Source organism: Rana temporaria, chromosome 2 (genome assembly GCF_905171775.1).
Source record: "Rana temporaria chromosome 2, aRanTem1.1, whole genome shotgun sequence".
In the NCBI taxonomy this organism is placed as follows: domain Eukaryota; kingdom Metazoa; phylum Chordata; class Amphibia; order Anura; family Ranidae; genus Rana; species Rana temporaria.
The window spans coordinates 512,139,713-512,157,893 of NC_053490.1; the positions used below are offsets into that span (position 1 = coordinate 512,139,713).

The following is an 18,181-nucleotide window of genomic DNA, read 5'->3' on the forward strand; positions in this document are numbered from 1 at the left end:
TTACATTGCTTCTATTATCCGGTGGTGATATTATGTATTACGTTTTCTTCATTCCCCTGCTTGCCATGGCTGTTCTGCAATCTCCCAATCGGCTGCAGTGCGGATGTTTTGATTCAGAATGGGACGGTGTAGTGGGGAGGTAATGTGACAGGCTCTCGCATTAGACCGTTCTTATTGGTTCCCCCGAACGAGGCGTGGATGCAGCCAATCATCCAACGACCTAGTAGGGATGACGTTAGAGGTGTGGGTAGGTCTGACGGGGGGCGCTACGATTGGCTTCCCCCTCTGAGGCCGCTTACAATGACATTCCGAATGAGGCTTGGCTTCTGCTTCTGGTATGACGAACGGGAGCGAGGCTTGGCCGAGCCTCCTCTAGTATATAATTTGGTGATTGCAATGCGTCGCCCGTGCCCTTTCAAAACGTCAACTTTGTCGAAACCGGTCAGGACGGTGCTACGCAGTGACGTCACCACGCTCCCACATGACCCTGGAAGCACGGGCGCTCGTACTTTTAACTATGCCGGCTGTATTTTAAACTTTTATCTTGTTGTGTGTATTGATCGCATTGGAGCTTTAGAATAAACTCCCCCATGGTTTTAAACCGATAATACACATGTTGCCTCTTTTTTGGTAACCCCCCCTTTTTTATGACACACGGACTGACTGATACTTGCTGGAGCAGATGATATCACCCCTGGTTCGGTCACAGTGGAGGAGATCCTGAGAGAGCAGTCATCTGGAGGTCCGGGTCTATTCATAACCTCTGCAGAGATTTGTATCTGCAAAAGCGCATTTGACCTTACATCTGAGGTCCAACCTATCTGGTAAGAGTCCCCCCTTAATATCTTGTCTTGCACGGAAGAGGATACTACGTTGGTGGTGGCGTTTAGTGACTTCATCTTTACCTTCACACATCTATCCCATACTGTATGGAATCTGGATGCAGTTCACCTGAGTTTTGATTGACTCTCCTTCCCCCCTTATTCTGTTTCAATATTTGAACTGTTTTATTATTTGCTTCAATTTACCTGTGATTATTGGACTCTTTATTGCTGTCCTAATCTGGACTTCTCACATATATATATATTTGATTGATGTCACTCACTTGAATGCATTTGAGTCATAGGTTTTACTTATCAGTGTGTGTTTATGACTACAGGGGTACCCGCCTCTAGGAGTACATTCTCATATCACGTATTGTGATTATTCACTTAGTCCCCATTCACACCTAGGCGTTTTGTCGCCTGTAGTGTGACGCCGCTGCCGCCAGAGGGCTGGAAACACATTGTCCTCTATGGAGATGGTTCACATCTCCACGCCGAACGCCGTACGCCTGTTGCCTGCCGCCTGAAAAAAGGTCCCGGACCTTTTTTCAGGCGGCTTTCGGTGTTCGGGAACCATCTCCATAGAGGGGCACATCCTAGGGGCACATCTAGGCGGACATCCAGGCGCCGCAATTCGCGGGACAAACCGCCGCGATTTCGCCCGCCTAGATGTGAATGGAGCCTTAATATGGATATTTATTATAGCATAAAGTAAAACATTGTGGGGCAGATTCATCAAGAGATACGACGGCGGATCTCCTGATACGCCGTTGTATCTGTGAGAGCCGACAGTCGGATCTGTGAGATCCCACGGTCGGAGCTATGCGACTGATTCATAAGAATCAGTTCCGCATAGATCCCCCTTTAGATCCGACTGGTGTAAGTGACTTACACCAGTCGAATCTTAGGCTGTAATCTCCCGCCGGCCGCTAGGTGTCGTCGCTTTTTTTTAAACGTTGCATATGCAAATGAGGAGAACCGCCGATTCACGCCCGCCCGTCGCTCTTTTTCAACGTCGTTTGCGTTCGGCTTTTTCCGGCGGATAGCTACCCCTGCTAATATGAGGGGTAGCTAATGTTAAGTATGGCCGACCTTCCCGCGCCGAGTTTTAAATTTGTTACGTCGTTTGCGTAAGTACGTCGGGAATACGGATGGCCGTAAGTAACCTAGCCGCCGAAAACAATGACGTCCTAGCGATGTCATTTGGAGCATGCGCACTGTGCTTTTTCGCCGGCGGCGCATGCGCAGTTAAATCGGCGCGGGAACACGCCTGATTTAAATTGTACACCCCCCCTAGCCGCGGAATTTGCATTCCGCCGGGGGGAGTTAGGATCCGACGGTGCAATTTGCGAGGTAAGTGCTTTATGAATCATGCACTAGCCTCTCTAAATTGCACCGGCGGATCGTAAAACAGGTAGATCTGGCGGATCTAAAGATCCGCTGATCTACATGAATCTGGCCCATTGAGTTTTTCAAAAAATTCCCACTCTATTTTTGTTTACAGCGCAAAAAATAAAAAAACTCAGAGGTGATCAAATACCACCAAAAAGAAAGTTCTATTTTTGGAAAAAAAAGGACTTAAATTTTGTTTGGGAGCCACGTTGCGCGACTCGCGCAATTGTCAGTTAAAGCGACGCAGTGCCGAATCACAAAAAGTGCTCTGGTCATTTAGCAGCAAAATGGTCTGGAGCTTAACCACTTAAGGACCGCCTAACGCCCATATATACGTCGGCAGAATGGCACGGCTGGGCACAAGCACGTACAGGTACGTTGCCCTTTAAGTGTCCAGCCGTGGGTCGCGCGCGCTCCGGTCCGAAGCTCCGTGACCATGCCCGCGGGACCCGATCGCCGCCGGTGTCCCACAATCAGGTCACAGGAGCTGAGGAACGGGGAAAGGTGAGTGTAAAACACACCTTCCCCATTCTTCTCTGTGGCAGTGTCACTGATCGTCTGTTCCCTGTTATAGGGAACAACAATCAGTGACGTCACACCTACAGCCTTTAGGGCACACTTAACCCCTTAGTGCCCCCTAGTGCTTAACCCCTTCACTGCCATTGTCATTTTCACAGTAATCTGTACATTTTTATAGCACTTTTCGCTGTGAAAATTACAATGGTCCCAAAATTGTCCGATGTGTCCGCCATAATGTCGCAGTCACGAAAAAAAAAAAAACGCTGATTGCTACCATTACTAGTAAAAAAAAAAAATTATTAATAAAAACACCATAAAACTATCCCCTATTTTGTAAACGCTATAACTTTTGTGCAAACCAATCAAACGTTTATTGCGATTTTTTTTTACCAAACATAAGTAGAAGAATACGTATCGGCCTAAACTGAGGATTTTTTTTTTATATATATATATTTTTGGGGGATATTTATTATAGCAAAAAATAAAAACCGCAGAGGTGATCAAATACCACCAAAAGAAAGCTCTATTTGTGGGGAAAAAAGGACGCCAATTTTGTTTGGGAGCCACGTCGCACGACCGCGCAATTGTCAGTTAAAGCGACGCAGTGCCGAATCGCAAAAGGGGGCAAGGTCCTTAACCTCCATAACGGTCCGGGTCTTAAGTGGTAAAACACACACACACCATAAGCATGTTAAAAATCACAGCAAAATTGTGGCATAAAGTTGCTGCAAAATCAAGATAAAAATCGCAGGCGTTTTCGGCACCTTTTTATTTTTTTCGACACAATGCTGAAAACTTTTTTCAGCCGATAATTTTCGGTGGCCGAAATTTTGGTGCATCACTAATTTCGGGTCGTAGTTCTCTGACTTTCATCAATGCACTTCTTAGAATTGACAGTTGCTGGGTCATTATTTCTCTACAAAATAGACAAACTTACGGTTGATGATGACGAAGTTGAACCCTCTGCTCCCGGTCTCCTTAGGCCCGCCTAGTAATCTGAGCGACAAAAATCAAAGAACAAAATCGCCAATTAGCAACATTTTCATTAAGGATCTGGAAAATTATAGGATTTATTTATTTATTTTTTATATACAAAAAAGGTACCGATCCCATTGCTTCCTCCCTAGCTATCAGCCTGTATGTAGAAGATGAAAGGATGGACAGCCGCACCTCCAAAAAAAAACCTTAGGTTGTCTTTATTTAAAAAATAGGTGGAAAATGCACTACAAATAACAGCAAAGGGTGGAATATAGCCTACGTGTTTCGCACTGTGATCAGTACTTAGTCATGGCTATCAGCCTTTACCCATCCCCAGTCTCCAAAACTGAAGGGCCCATTCTCACCAATGCTATGGCCCACATACACCGATCAGCCATAACATTATGACCACCCACCATAACTGGTCAAGGCATGGACTCCACTAGACCTCTGAAGGTATACTGTGGTATCGGCCACCAAGCCATCAGCAACAGATCCTTTAAGCCCTGTAGGTTGTGAGTTGGGGCCTCCATGGGACACACACACACACACACACACACACACACACACACACACACACACACACACACACATATATATATATATATATATATATATTTTTTTTTTTTTTTTTTCCCAGCACAACCCATAGATGCTCAATTGGATTTACCATTTGAACCCTGAAACATTTACCCCCCTTCATGACCAGGCCAATTTTTGCAATACGGCACTGCGTTTCTTTAAGGCCCCTTTCACATTGGGGCGGGAGTCGCGGTGGCGGTATAGCGCCGCTAAAAATATCGGCGCTATACCGTCGGAATTGCCGCGGGACTCGGCCGCTAGCGGTGCGGTATTAACCCCCGCTAGTGGCCGATAAAGGGTTAATGCTGAGGCGCATTGCGGGCGGTATTACCGCGGTTTCCCATTGTTTTAAATGGGAAGGAGCGCTATACACGCTGCTCCTCTCACCGCTCCAAAGATGCTGCTGACAGGAGATCTTTTTCTCTCCCGCCAGCGCATCGCCTCAGTGTGAAAGCCCTCGGGCTTTCACATTGAGAAGGCTGGGGCAGGAGTTTTTCAGGCGGTATTTAGGCGCTATTTTTAGCGCTGTACCCCCTGAAAAACTCCTCAGTGTGAAAGGGGCCTAACCGACAATTGCGCGGTCGTGCAACACTATACTCAAATAAAATTGGCATCCCTTTTTCCCCACAAATAGAGATTTATTTTGGTGGTATTTGATTACCTCTGCAGGTTTTTATTTTTTTTCGCTATAAAAACAAAAAATGCCTGAAAATTTAGAAAAACAAACATTTTTTTTTTTTACTTTCTGCTATAAAAAAACATACCCAATAAAAAAGAAAATGTAAAAAAAATCCTCAGTTTAGGCCAATTTGTAGTCCGCTACATATTTTTGGCAAGAAAAATCCCAACAAGCAGTCGAAATTCGCAAAGATTACATTCCTAGAACACCCGCGAATTGTGAAAAACTTCAAATTTGAGATGTGATCCAAATTTTTTTTTTTTATTGTTTAAACCCTAAATATGCACCAATATATTGCAATGAAAAAAATTATTATATTGCCATAAAAAAATGGGGGGGGGGGTTCCGTGAACAACTAATAGTTAGAATCTAAGGAAAAATACGCGAATGAGGCCACGAACTCTGAACTGCGACCTTGCGTGGGGTGACTGTATATTGATTGGTTTGTGCCAAATTATAGGCCATTTTTATTTATTTTTTACTAGAAATGGCAGCGATCAGCGACTTATAGCGGGACTGCGATATTGCAGTGACAAAGCAGACAACTGACACTTTTTGGGGACCAGTGACACCAATACCGTGATCAGTGCTAAAAAAACGTGCACTGTGACTTTACTAATGACACTGGCAGGGAAGGGGTTAACAATAAGGGCGATCAAAGGGTTAACTGTGTGCCTAGCCAGTGTTTTAGTACAGTGTGGGAGGTGCTTTTACTAGAGGAAGACATGGATCCCCAGTCCAGAGGATCTATGCCGTTCCTCCTGTCAGAATGTCGATCTGCCTTGTTTACATAGGCAGACCACCTCTCTGGCGCATGATCGGCGGGTGCGGGTGGACAGGGCCGATCCTGGGCGAGTGCATGGGGTGCACCGCACCCAGGCACCACAGAGGTGGGGGTGCCGAAGTGCCAGAATGCTTCCCTCCCCGATATGCATAACGGCCGGCGGCCGCCTGCTCACGTTTTTTTTCCCCAAAAAGGAAGTTGGGTCAGGGCAGGGGCACCGAAGCTCAAGTGGCAGTCACTTATGTAGCAGTGGCCGCTCTGTCACCCACAGCCCCGCACCTCCTGCCAGTCGCGCTCACACTCACAGTGGAGTGAGAGCCAGCCTGTCAGCTCCTGCGGGGGATTTTTTCCTCCCTCTACGCCAAACACTGTCTGCAGCATGTGCGAGCTATCTGCTCGCAGAGCCCGGCCGCCCACTCTGTTCCCTCCCCTGCTTCCTCATTGGTAGGGGGAGGGAGCCCATCAGCCAGGCCTCCAGTAGCTGTAAAGCATCGTGGGACATGTAATCCTGATCGCCAGCGGCCCAAAAGCAATCCCTGGGGGCAGAAAATCTCCAGCCTGCCCACAGGAGGACGGAGAAGAGGCTGCAGGGGAGCGGACTGTCACTCCATGAGGCGAGAGGAGTGAGGAGCAGAGATAATGCAAGTTTTTTGGTGAATGTGTTTTTTTTATTAAAAAGAAAGGCCTTACACTATGAAGATTTCTCTCTTCCTTCTCATTGTTTCATGCTCGGAGCGGATATTATTAATGAGCCAAGTGATGCTGCTGTTTGTTGTCAAAAAAGGGAACCCATGGAATGTCCTTCGCCTCCCAGCCATATATATATATAAATATAAAACAACTCTAAAAAGCCACATGTATGAGAGATGGAGTCGTGGCCATAGAAACATTTGTAAAGGGGAGGAGTTAGTAAGATGACCACCCACATGTGGGGGCGCCAGAAATATTTCTGCACTCAGGTGTCTGTGACCCTAGGATTGGTCCTGCCGGTGGACAAGGAGTTTGTGACACCCGCAGATCAGCTCCTGCTGTGTATAATCACAGCGGGAGCGGGCTGCCAGTGGCGCGCGCTCCCCCTACCAGGAAGTGTTGGATCACGTACTAGGTGCGTGACACGGTGCAGCAGAGCCATATTGCCGTTGTATATTTAAGTGGATAATAGGTCTTGACCACTGCAGACCAGGAGCATCCCACAAGAACTGTAGGTTTGAAAGTTGCTCTAAAAATCTCATGAATGTGAGGTTCATACATCAGTATAGAGTGCAGGTTGCCTAATCCCTCTCTCCTTGTGATCACCATGATTGGTCACCAGTGTTACCACCAAGATTGGTCACCGGTGTTACCACCAAGATTGGTCACCGGTGTTACCACCAAGATTGGTCACCGGTGTTACCACCAAGATTGGTCACCGGTGTTACCACCAAGATTGGTCACCGGTGTTACCACCAAGATTGGTCACCGGTGTTACCACCAAGATTGGTCACCGGTGTTACCACCAAGATTGGTCACCAGTGTTACCACCAAGATTGGTCACCAGTGTTACCACCAAGATTGGTCACCAGTGTTACCACCAAGATTGGTCACCAGTGTTACCACCAAGATTGGTCACCAGTCTTACCACCAAGATTGGTCACCACCATGATTGGTGGTGACCAATCTCAGGAGTCAAAGCTCCTTACACTGGTGAACTTAATTGGACACCAGTGTTATCACCAAGATTGGTCACCAGTGTTATCACCAAGATTGGTCACCAGTGTTATCACCAAGATTGGTCACCAGTGTTATCACCAAGATTGGTCACCAGTGTTATCACCAAGATTGGTCACCAGTGTTATCACCAAGATTGGTCACCACCAAGATTGGTCACCAGTGTTATCACCAAGATTGGTCACCGGTCTTACCACCAAGATTGGTCACCGGTCTTACCACCAAGATTGGTCACCGGTCTTACCACTAAGATTGGACACCAGTGTTACCCCAAGATTGGACACCAGTGTTACCACCAAGATTGGACACCAGTGTTACCACCAAGATTGGACACCAGTGTTACCACCAAGATTGGTCACCACCAAGAATGGTGGTGACCAATCTCAGGAGTCAAAGCTCCTTACACTGGTGAACTTGATTGGTCACCAGTGTAATCACCAAGATTGGTCACCAGTGTTATCACCAAGATTGGTCATCACCAAGATTGGTCACCGGTCTTACCACCAAGATTGGTCACCGGTGTTACCACCAAGATTGGACACCGGTGTTGCCACCAAGATTGGACACCGGTGTTGCCACCAAGATTGGACACCGGTGTTGCCACCAAGATTGGACACCGGTGTTGCCACCAAGATTGGACACCGGCGTTATCACATTACTGGGAACCACGCTGACTGCTTCCTTATCTTTTGTTCAGACTGATAGCTAGGACCACGCACCTGTGTGTGCTTCCAGCTGTGAAACGACCAACATAGATCAGGGCTGCCCATTATAAGCAGAGCAAAAAAATATAAAAAAGGATAATTGTTGAGATGATATAACATTTTTGATTGACGTGATCTGTGCCCCACTTACATCTCATCTTCCAGACATATCACGGGTAAGATGTGCTTGGCGCCAGCACTTCGTATACTGTACACGACCTCGGTTGGTTGGCATTTCCTCCACACGGCACACTTCTGTTTCACCGGCAGCGGGGCTGCCAGACAAAAAAAAAAAAAAGAAGAATGTGAAATCACAGCCTTACAAGGAAACAAATAATAAATGTTAAAGTAGAACTATAGGCAAAACTTTTTCCCCCATTTTGGATAGAGTAAGGAAGGGGTAGAACTTATATAGAAGGGACAAAACACATAGAGTAGAGAGAATGTACTGCTCACCCCGGTATATGATGGGGTAGAACTTATAACCCCTGGCAGGTGTCCCATTGGGGAGATTTCCCTTCACTTCCTGTCTCATAACCAAAACAGGAAGTGAGAGGAAATCCCTGTAAATTAAGGGAATTCCTTGGACCCCCCCCCCCCCCCCCCCCCGGTCACCAGAACTGCGTCCCCATTGGAAGATTTCCCCTCCATTACTTTTCCGGGGACAACCCAAAATATGGGATTTTATTTTATTTTCACGTTCAATGATAATATCTGTTTACTATAATCATTGAACGTAAAAATAAAATCCCAAATTTTGGGTTATCCCCGGAAAAGTAATAGACAATAAAAACTGACAGGTGTTCTTTCTCCACTCTCCAAAACTAAAAAAAAATTATAAAAAAAAAAAAAAAAAGTCTTTAGTTTACTTTAAAAAAGCAGCCCAAGCATCAGGCAGATTTTTCAATGTTACACTTTCAGGTATTCACACTTCTCACAGACCTCCTCATGACAAGGACGTCATCTGATTTTCTCTCTAGAAGGACAGCACCATATATGATCAGGCATCATCCAGCAACATCATCTACTTCCTGGACTGAGGCGTAAGTTCAGACATGCCAGAGTCATGCACATTAACCACTTAAGGACCGAGCCTGTTTTATAGACTCTGGGGCAGATTCAGGTAGCTTTTACGGCGGCGTATCTCCAGATACGCCGCCGTAATTTGAAATCTGCGCCGGCGTATTGTTACGCCGATTCTCAAAGGCAGATACGCTTAAAAAATAGGCTTCCTCCGCCGACGTAACTTGAATGCGGCAGCGTATAATTGTGTGCAATATTACGTTGACCGCTAGGGGCGCTTCCGTTGTTTTCAGCGTAGAATATGCAAATTACCTAGTTACGTCAATTCACGAACGTAGGTGCGCCCGGCGGTAGTTTTTTACGTCGTTTGCGTTAGGCTTTTTCGGCGTAACGTTGCTCCTGCTATTAGGAGGCGCAGCCAATGTTAAGTATGGACGTCGTTCCCGCTTCAAAATTTTTATTGTTTGCGTAAGTCGTTAGAGAATAGGGCTGGACGTAATTTACGTTCACGTCGAAACCAATACGTCGTTGCGGCGTACTTGAGAGCAATGCACACTGGGATATGTACACGGACGGCGCATGCGCCATTCGTAAAACACGTCAATCACGTCAGGTCATCACACATTAGCATAAAACACACCCCCCCTTCCACATTTGAATTACGCGGGCTTACGCCGGCCCCATTTACGCTACGCCGCCGCAACTTACGGAGCAAGTGCTTTGTGAATACTGCACTTGCTCCTGTAAGTTGCGTTGGCGTAGCGTAAATACGCTGCGCCGCCGTAACTAGGCGCGCAGGTACCTGAATCTGCCCCACTGTGTTTAAAAGTTAAAAACATTTTTTTTTGCTAGAAAATTACTTGAAACCCCCAAACATTATACATTTTTTTCTAACACCCTAGAGAATAAAATGGCGGTCGTTGCAATACTTTTTGTCACACTGCATTTGCGCAGCGGCCTTACAAGCGCACTTTGTTTGGAAATAATCACTTTTTTTAATTAAAAAATAAGACATAAGTAAAGTTAACCCAATATTTTTTTATATTGTGAAAGATAATGTTACACCGAGTAAATTGATACCCTGCATGTCACGCTTCAAAGTTGCGTCCGCTCATGGAATGGCATCAAACTTTTACTCTTAAAAATCTCCATAGGTGACATTTAAAAAATTCTACAGGTTGCATCTTTTGAGTAACAGAGGAGGTCTAAGGCTAGAATTATTCGTCTCGCTCTAACGATCGTGGCAATACCTCACTTGTGTGGTTTGAACACCGTTTTCATATGCGGGCGCTGCTCACGTATGCATTTGCTTCTATGCGCGAGCTCGTCGGGACAGGGCGATTTAAAAAAATGTTTTTGTTTTCTTATTTATTTTAATTGATTTTATTTATTTTTACACTGTTTTAAAAAAAAAAAATGGGTCACTTTTATTCCTATTAAACATCCCTTGTAATAGAAAAACGCATGACAGGTCCTCTTAAATATGAGATCTGGGGTCAAAAAGACCTCAGATCACATATTTAGATAAAAATGCAATAAAGAAAATTAATAAATTGTCATTTAAAAAAAATTACAACAAACAAAATGTGCCTTTAACCACTTAAGACCCGGACCAATATGCAGGTTAAGGACCTTGCCCCTTTTTTGTGATTCGGCACTGCGTTGCTTTAACTGACAATTGCGCGGTCGTGTGACGTGGCTCCCAAACAAAATTGGCGTCCTTTTTTTTCCCACAAATAGAGCTTTCTTTTGGTGGTATATGATCACCTCTGCGGTTTTTATTTTTTGCGCTATAAACAAAAATGGAGCGACAATTTTATAAAAAATTCAATATTTTTTACTTTTTGCTATAATAAATATCCCCAAATAATATATTTTTTTCCTCAGTTTAGGCCGATACGTATTCTTCTACCTATTTTTGGTAAAAAAAGATCACAATAAGCGTTTAACGATTGGTTTGTGCAAAATTTATAGCGTTTACAAAATAGGGGATAGTTTTATGGCATTTTTATTAATCATTTTTTAAATACTAATGGTGGCGATCAGCAATTTTTTTCGTGACTGCGACATTATGGCGGACACATCGGACAATTTTGACACATTTTTGGGACCATTGTCATTTTCACAGCAAAAAATGCTATAAAAATGCACTGATTACTGTAAAAATGACAATTGCAGTTTGGGAGTTAACCACTAGGGGGCGTTGTAGGGGTTAAGTGTGACCTCATATGTGTTTCTAACGGTAAGGGGGCGGAGCTGGACGTGTGACGTCAGTGATCGTCTTTCCCTAAATCAGGGAACAGACGATCAATGACATTGCCACTGTGAAGAACGGGGAAGGTGTGTTTACACTCACCTCTCCCCGTTCTTCAGCTCCAGACCGGGTCGCGTGTGCGACCCAAGACTGGGCTCTTAAAGGCAATGTACATGTACGTCCCTGTGCCATTCTGCCGACGTATATGTGCAGGAGGCGGTCCTTAAGTGGTTAAGAAGCATGGGCGGAAGTGATGTTTTGACTTTGCTTCCACCCTGCTATGCTATGGAGACGGGTAGGGGCCATCTTGCCCTCATTTGTATCCACACACAGCAGCGTGAAGGACCCGATCGCCTCCGCCGCTGCCGACAGCTCCTGTAAGCGCCGGAGGGCGCGGGAGAATGGCGGGGGGGGGGCCTCTCCCATCGCCGGTAACGGTGATCTTGCGGGGAATCTGCCGCGGAGACCACCGTTATCGTTTACAGGATCGCTCACGGAAAAGATGGATATCTCGGTTGTGCAGCTGCTGCCGATACCGAGATATCCATCTTTAAAGTGCCGACATATATGTACGTGAGCCGGTCCCTTAAGTGGTTAATGACCAGACCATTTTTTGCGATTCGGCACTGCGTCGCTTTAACTGACAATTGCGTGGTCGTGCTTTTTTAGAGCTTTCTTTTGGTGGTTGTTCACCTCTGCGGTTTTTATTTTTTTGCGCTATAAAGACAATTTCAAAAGAAAAAAAAAAAAGATTTTTAAAATTTTTGCTAAAATAAATATCCCCAAAAAAACTAATTTCTTCTGAGAAATCCTCACTTCCTGTTCTTCTGTCTGTAACTCCACACCGTAATGCAAGGCTTTCTCCCTGGTGTTGAGAAAACCTCTTGAGGGGGCGAGCAGGAGGGTCAGGACGCCCACTAACACACAGCTCCTTTCTTTATCTGCCAAGTAGAGAGTGTCCTGACCCTCCTGCTCGCCCCCTCAAGAGGCTTTCTCCACACCAGGAAGAAAGCCTCGCATTACTGTGTGGAGTTACAGACAGAAGAACAGGAAGTGAGGATTTCTCAGAAGAAATAAGGACATTTAAAAGCAAAAGTGAAGGATGAGGTAAGTGAAGGAGGATTACACTAAGGTAAAGGAAGCTATTTAGGGAAAAAAATGTTTTCCTTTACAACCCCTTTAAGGATTTAGAGGAGATCTGTAAAGAAGAGTGGAGCAAAATCCCTCCTGAGATGTGAGCAAACCTGGTCACCAGCGACAAGAAACATCTTTCCTTTGTGATTGCCAACAAGGCTTTCTCCAAGTACTAAGTCATGTCATGTTTTTTCGGGGGATCAAATACTATACTATATTCATTTGCTTTCCTAACACAAAGCGAAGTGAACTGCGAGTGTCCAGCATGGTGCCCGCTGTTCACCTTTTTGAACGCATGCGCCGTTCGTAAAAAACGTCAATCACGTCGGGTCACAAGTAATTTACATAAAACACTCCCCCCTCATCCTCATTTGAATTAGGCGCGCTTACGCCGGCCCATTCACGCTACGCCGCCGAAACTTAGGAGGCAAGTGCTTTGTGAATACAGCACTTGTCTCTCTGACTTACGGCGGCATAGCGTATCGTATTTACGCTACGCCGTCTCAAAGATGCGCCCATCTACCTGAATCTAGCAATATGGCTCTAATCAGGTGCTTCCAAAAAAATACCCCGCCGCTGGAATTCAGGTGCGCGTGGCCCAAAAGGGGGCCGGTCATCTGAATAGGGGGAGGCAGCGGCGACCATAGATAGATTCATGCAATGCACAAATCTATCTATGGTGACAGACAGGTGGCAGGAGAGAGCGGGTGGCGCCCGTGCACCCTTTATGGACGCACCGCCACTCTCTTTTTCCCCTCCTATACCGGACGAGTCTCAGGTTTTACTGAATCAACCTTTTAAAAAATAGAAAAAAAATGAGATATATCCTTCCCTCCCTCGTCAGCACACATCAATTTGCCTTTGTGTTCACATATTTCTGGAGTCCAGCCAGTGAGTCCAAGCCAAGATAAACCAGGATGTAGGAAATAAAGCAACCCCTTGGATCCTTTTTCTATAAAAACAACTGTATATCCACAGACCATGGAAGAATGGCTAGAAATGTCCTCTAAACACAAACCCAAGACATCCCTAGAATCACATTTATTCTTGATTATTTTAATTCTCATTATGGTGTTGGGGCATTCAGACTAGGAGGCAGTCATCTTGCGTGCATCCAATAGAAGATCATATTCGGGTCAATTTAGACAGGAGCTAGTCAACCTACCAGCATGTGTCCCAGTGTCCTGCCTGCAGGCCCGTTGCTACAAGGCAGGCAAACCAAGCACTTGCTTGGGGCCCCAAGCTGGCCTAGGGCCCTTGCCGCGCTCCTCTTCCTTCCTCCTGTCAGTCCAGACCCTGTGTTCACTTCCTTTCCGGAAGCAGGAAACTGTGTCCTGTGTCCGGGAACAGGAAACTGAATCTCCTGCCGCGCAGTACAGACTCGGTAGGGAGGGGGGGGGGGGCCCTGGGGGGCGTAAAAGAACATAGGGGGACTGTGCGTGTAGGGGGGGGGGTTGTGCATGTAGGGGGATCCATGTCCATTTTGCTTGGGGCCCCCAAATTCCTTCAAACGGCCATGCCTGCTTGGATAGAAACTCAGAACCCCAGTGCTGCAAGGTAGAGTTACTAACCACCCCTGTGGGCAGCAATACAAACCATCATAATAGTGCAGAGAAGAGATGGAGGCTCCGCTAAGCAGCACAGTCCCACTGCTGGGAAATGCCTTCCCTCCTTATCCATTCAAGGCAGAGCCAATCCGCGGTACCGAGAGATACAGAAACTGCGGAAAACATTCATTTATCCGGCCATCTGCCTTCCCCTTCAGTTCTCCTCTCATTTACATCTCCTGCCCACTGCCATACCCTCCAATGCTCCTCTAATATACATATCCTGTCCACTGCCATACCCACTGGCACTTCTGTAATGCACATCTCCTACCCACCATCATGCCCTCAAATGCACATCTGCTGCCCACTACCATACCCTCAGATGCTCCTCTACTGCACATCTCCTGCCCACTGTCATACCCTCCAATGCTCCTCTAATATACATATCCTGTGCACTGCCATACCCACTGGCACTTCTGTAATGCACATCTCCTACCCACCATCATGCCCTCAAATGCACATCTTCTGCCCACTACCATACCCTCAGATGCTCCTCTAATGCACATCTCCTGCCCACTGTCATACCCTCCAATGCTCCTCTGATATACATATTCTGTCCACTGCCAAACCCACTGGCACTCCTCTAATGCATTTCCTGCCCACTGCCATACTGCTCCTCTCGTACATCTGGAACTCACTACCATACCCTCAGGTGCTCCCCTAATGCACATCTCCTGCCCACTGCTATACCCTCAGGTGTTCTTCTAATGCACATCTCCTGCCCACTGCCATACCCTTCAATGCTCCTCTAATATACATGTCCTGTCCACTGCCATACCCACTGGCACTCCTGTAATGCACATCTCCTACCCACCATCATGCCCTCAAATGCTTCTCTAATGCACATCCCATGCCCACAACCATACCCTCAGGTGCTCCTCTTGTACATCTGGAACCCACTACCATACTCTCAGGTGCTCCCCTAATGCACATCTCCTGCCCACTGCCATACCCTTAGGTGCTCCTCTAATGTACATCTCCTGCCCACTGCCATTCTTGTAATGCACATCTCCTACCCACCATCATGCCCTCAAATGCACATCTCCTACCCACCATCATGCCCTCAAATGCTTCTGTAATGCACATCTCCTGCCCACTGCCATATACTCAGGTGCTCCTCTAATGCACATCTCCTGCCCACTGTCATACCCCCCAATGCTCCTCTAATATACATGTCCTGTCTACTGCCATACCCACTGGCACATCTCCTACCCACCATCATGCCCTCAAATGCTTCTCTAATGCACATCCCATGCCCACTACCATACCCTCAGGTGCTCCTCTTGTACATCTGGATCCCACTACCATACTCTCAGGTGCTCCCCTAATGTACATCTCCTGCCCACTGCCATTCTTGTAATGCACATCTCCTATCCACCATCATGCCCTCAAATGCACATCTTCTATCCACCATCATGCCCTCAAATGCACATCTCCTATCCACCATCATGCCCTCAAATGCTTCTGTAATGCACATCTCCTGCCCACTGCCATATCCTCAGGTGCTCCTCTAATGCACATCTCTTGCCCACTGTCATACCCTCCAATGCCCCTCTAATATACATGTCCTGTCCACTGCCATACCCACTGGCACTCCTGTAATGCACATCTCCTACTCACCATCATGCCCTCAAATGCACATCTCCTGCCAACTGCCATACTTTCAGGTGCTCCTCTGGCACGTTTATTTATAGTTTATAGAATAGACATGAACAAAAAAACAAAAAAAGCAGAAAAATTATAATTAAATGGAGGATAATAGGGAGTTAATTAACGCTAAACTAAGGATTAAAAAGGGTAGAGAGGATCCAAGTGATTCTAGAGCAATACGCACCTCATCCCAAAAGTAAATAGTAGAAAAAGCGGAGGAGAGTGGGATTGTAACCAAGAACAATGGGCCAGATTCACAGAAAAAGTACGCCGGCGTACTTTCAAATTTGCCGCGTCGTATCTTTATTTGTAATTCACAAACAAAGATACGACGGCTTTTGGCTAAGATCCGACAGGCGACCGCTGGGTGGAGTTTGCGTTGTTTTCCGCGTCGGGTATGCAAATTAGCCGTTTACAGCGATCCACGAAGGTACGCGCGTTCGTCGCATTCTCTTACGTCGTCGCTAGTCGGTTTTCCCCGTCGCAAACTTAAGCCTGCTATTTCCTGGCTTAGATTTAGACCAGCCATGTTAAAGTATGGCCGTCATTCCCGCGTCGAATTTCAAATTATTATTTTTTTGCATAAGACGTCCGTGAATACGAAAGGACGTAACGCACGTCGCCGTTCAAAAAACACTTTGGGCGCCGTAATTTCGCGCAAAGCACGGCGGGAAATTTCCTAACGGAGCATGCGCAGAACGTTCGGCGCGGGAACGTGCCTAATTTAAATGGTACACGCCCCATTTGAATTAGGCGGGCCTGCGCCGGACGGCTTTACGCTACGCCGCCGCAAGTTTACACGCAAGTGCTTTGTGAATCAAGCACTTACAACAAATACTTGAGGCAGGGGCAACGTAAAGGGGATACGTTATGCTGCCGTAATTGTTCGTGAATCTGGCCCAATATACTCAAAATGAACAAATATTATATAAAAACATACACATATAAATTATACAAAAAAAATCCCACTCTCCTCCGCTATTTCTACTAAGGATTAATAAGGGGTTAAACAGAGGAACATTTGTAATCTGCAGATGGAAAAACAAAAAAAATACTAAAATAAACAATGTTTCATTTTATTTGTTTTGGCAGCAATATTGTTAATAAACATTGCCTCTACTTTTTCTTTTTGACAGCTCCAACTACCGGACTTCTTTAACACTTCAGCTGTCAACAGGGGAGACCCACTGACAGCTCAAAAAACCGAGGCTAAAAAAGTATAATTTTCAGGAATCAGTACTGATACTTGTGCAAATACTCGATATCAGAACCGATACCAATACAAGCAACCCTAAAAAGAAAAAAAAAAAAAAAACACAATGGGTATGACACTGAACTAATGCCCCGTACACCGATCGGATTTTCCGTCGGAAAAACCTTTTATGGTTTTTCCGACGGAATTCCGCTCAAGCTTGGCTTGCATACACACGGTCACACAAAAGTTCTCTGAACTTTCGTCCGTCAAGAACGTGGTGACGTACAACACAACGACGATCCCAGAAAATTAAGTTCAATGTATCTGAGCATGCGTCGAATCGTTTCCGAGCATGCGTCGGAATTGCTACAGACGATCGGATTTTCCATCGAAAAATTTGAGAACCAGTTCTCAATTTTTTGCCGTCGGAAATTCCGACAGCAAAAGTCCGATGGAGCATACACACAGTCGGAATTTCCGTTCAAAAGCTCACATCGAACTTTTGCTGGTGGAATTTCCGATCGTGTGGACAGGGCATAAGACCTGGACCCCCCCTTACCCCATAAGAGGCACAGAAAGGAGGGAACCTCTACCTTCCCCCAACAGGGACCCAGCACTACAATCACAAGGGTTGTAACTAGGGTTGTCCCGATACCGATACCAGTATCGGTATCGGGACCGATACCGAGTATTTGCGGGAGTACTTGTACTCCCGCAAATGCCCCCAATGCCTGGCCGAATACCTGTCCCCCGACGCCACCGCAAACCCGCCACCGCTGCATACCACAAAGCCGCCGCCGCGTTAATCTGCGTGAGGGGAACATTACAGCTTTCGTTTGAATAGCTGTGTTTCCCGCCGCGCCGCGTATAGACACTCCCCCTTGCTCTGGATTGGACGGGTGATCTGTCCAATACCGAGCAAGGGGGAGTGTCTATACACGGCGCGGCACTGATTAACGCGGCAGCGGCATCATCTAGGTATGGGGGACATGGCTGAATATATGGGGGACATGGCTGGATATATGTTGGGGACATGGCTGGATATATGTGGGGGGACATGGCTGGATATATGTGGGGGGACATGGCTGGATATATGTGGGGGGACATGGCTGGATATATGTGGGGGACATGGCTGGATATATGTGGGGG

At 46.3% G+C, this 18,181-nt stretch overlaps 1 protein-coding gene across 1 annotated transcript in view; it reads right to left on the minus strand.

Annotated features, from left to right (window-relative positions):
- The window catches only part of FAM3B (FAM3 metabolism regulating signaling molecule B), a 97,145-nt gene that overhangs the window by 23,898 nt on the left and 55,066 nt on the right, over positions 1-18,181 (minus strand). The window contains exons 3-4 of the mRNA XM_040338979.1: positions 8,321-8,444; positions 3,673-3,731 (exon numbers count right to left, since the gene is read on the minus strand). Coding sequence (XP_040194913.1) covers positions 3,673-3,731; positions 8,321-8,444 — 183 coding nt within the window. The remainder of the gene's footprint in view (positions 1-3,672; positions 3,732-8,320; positions 8,445-18,181) is intronic.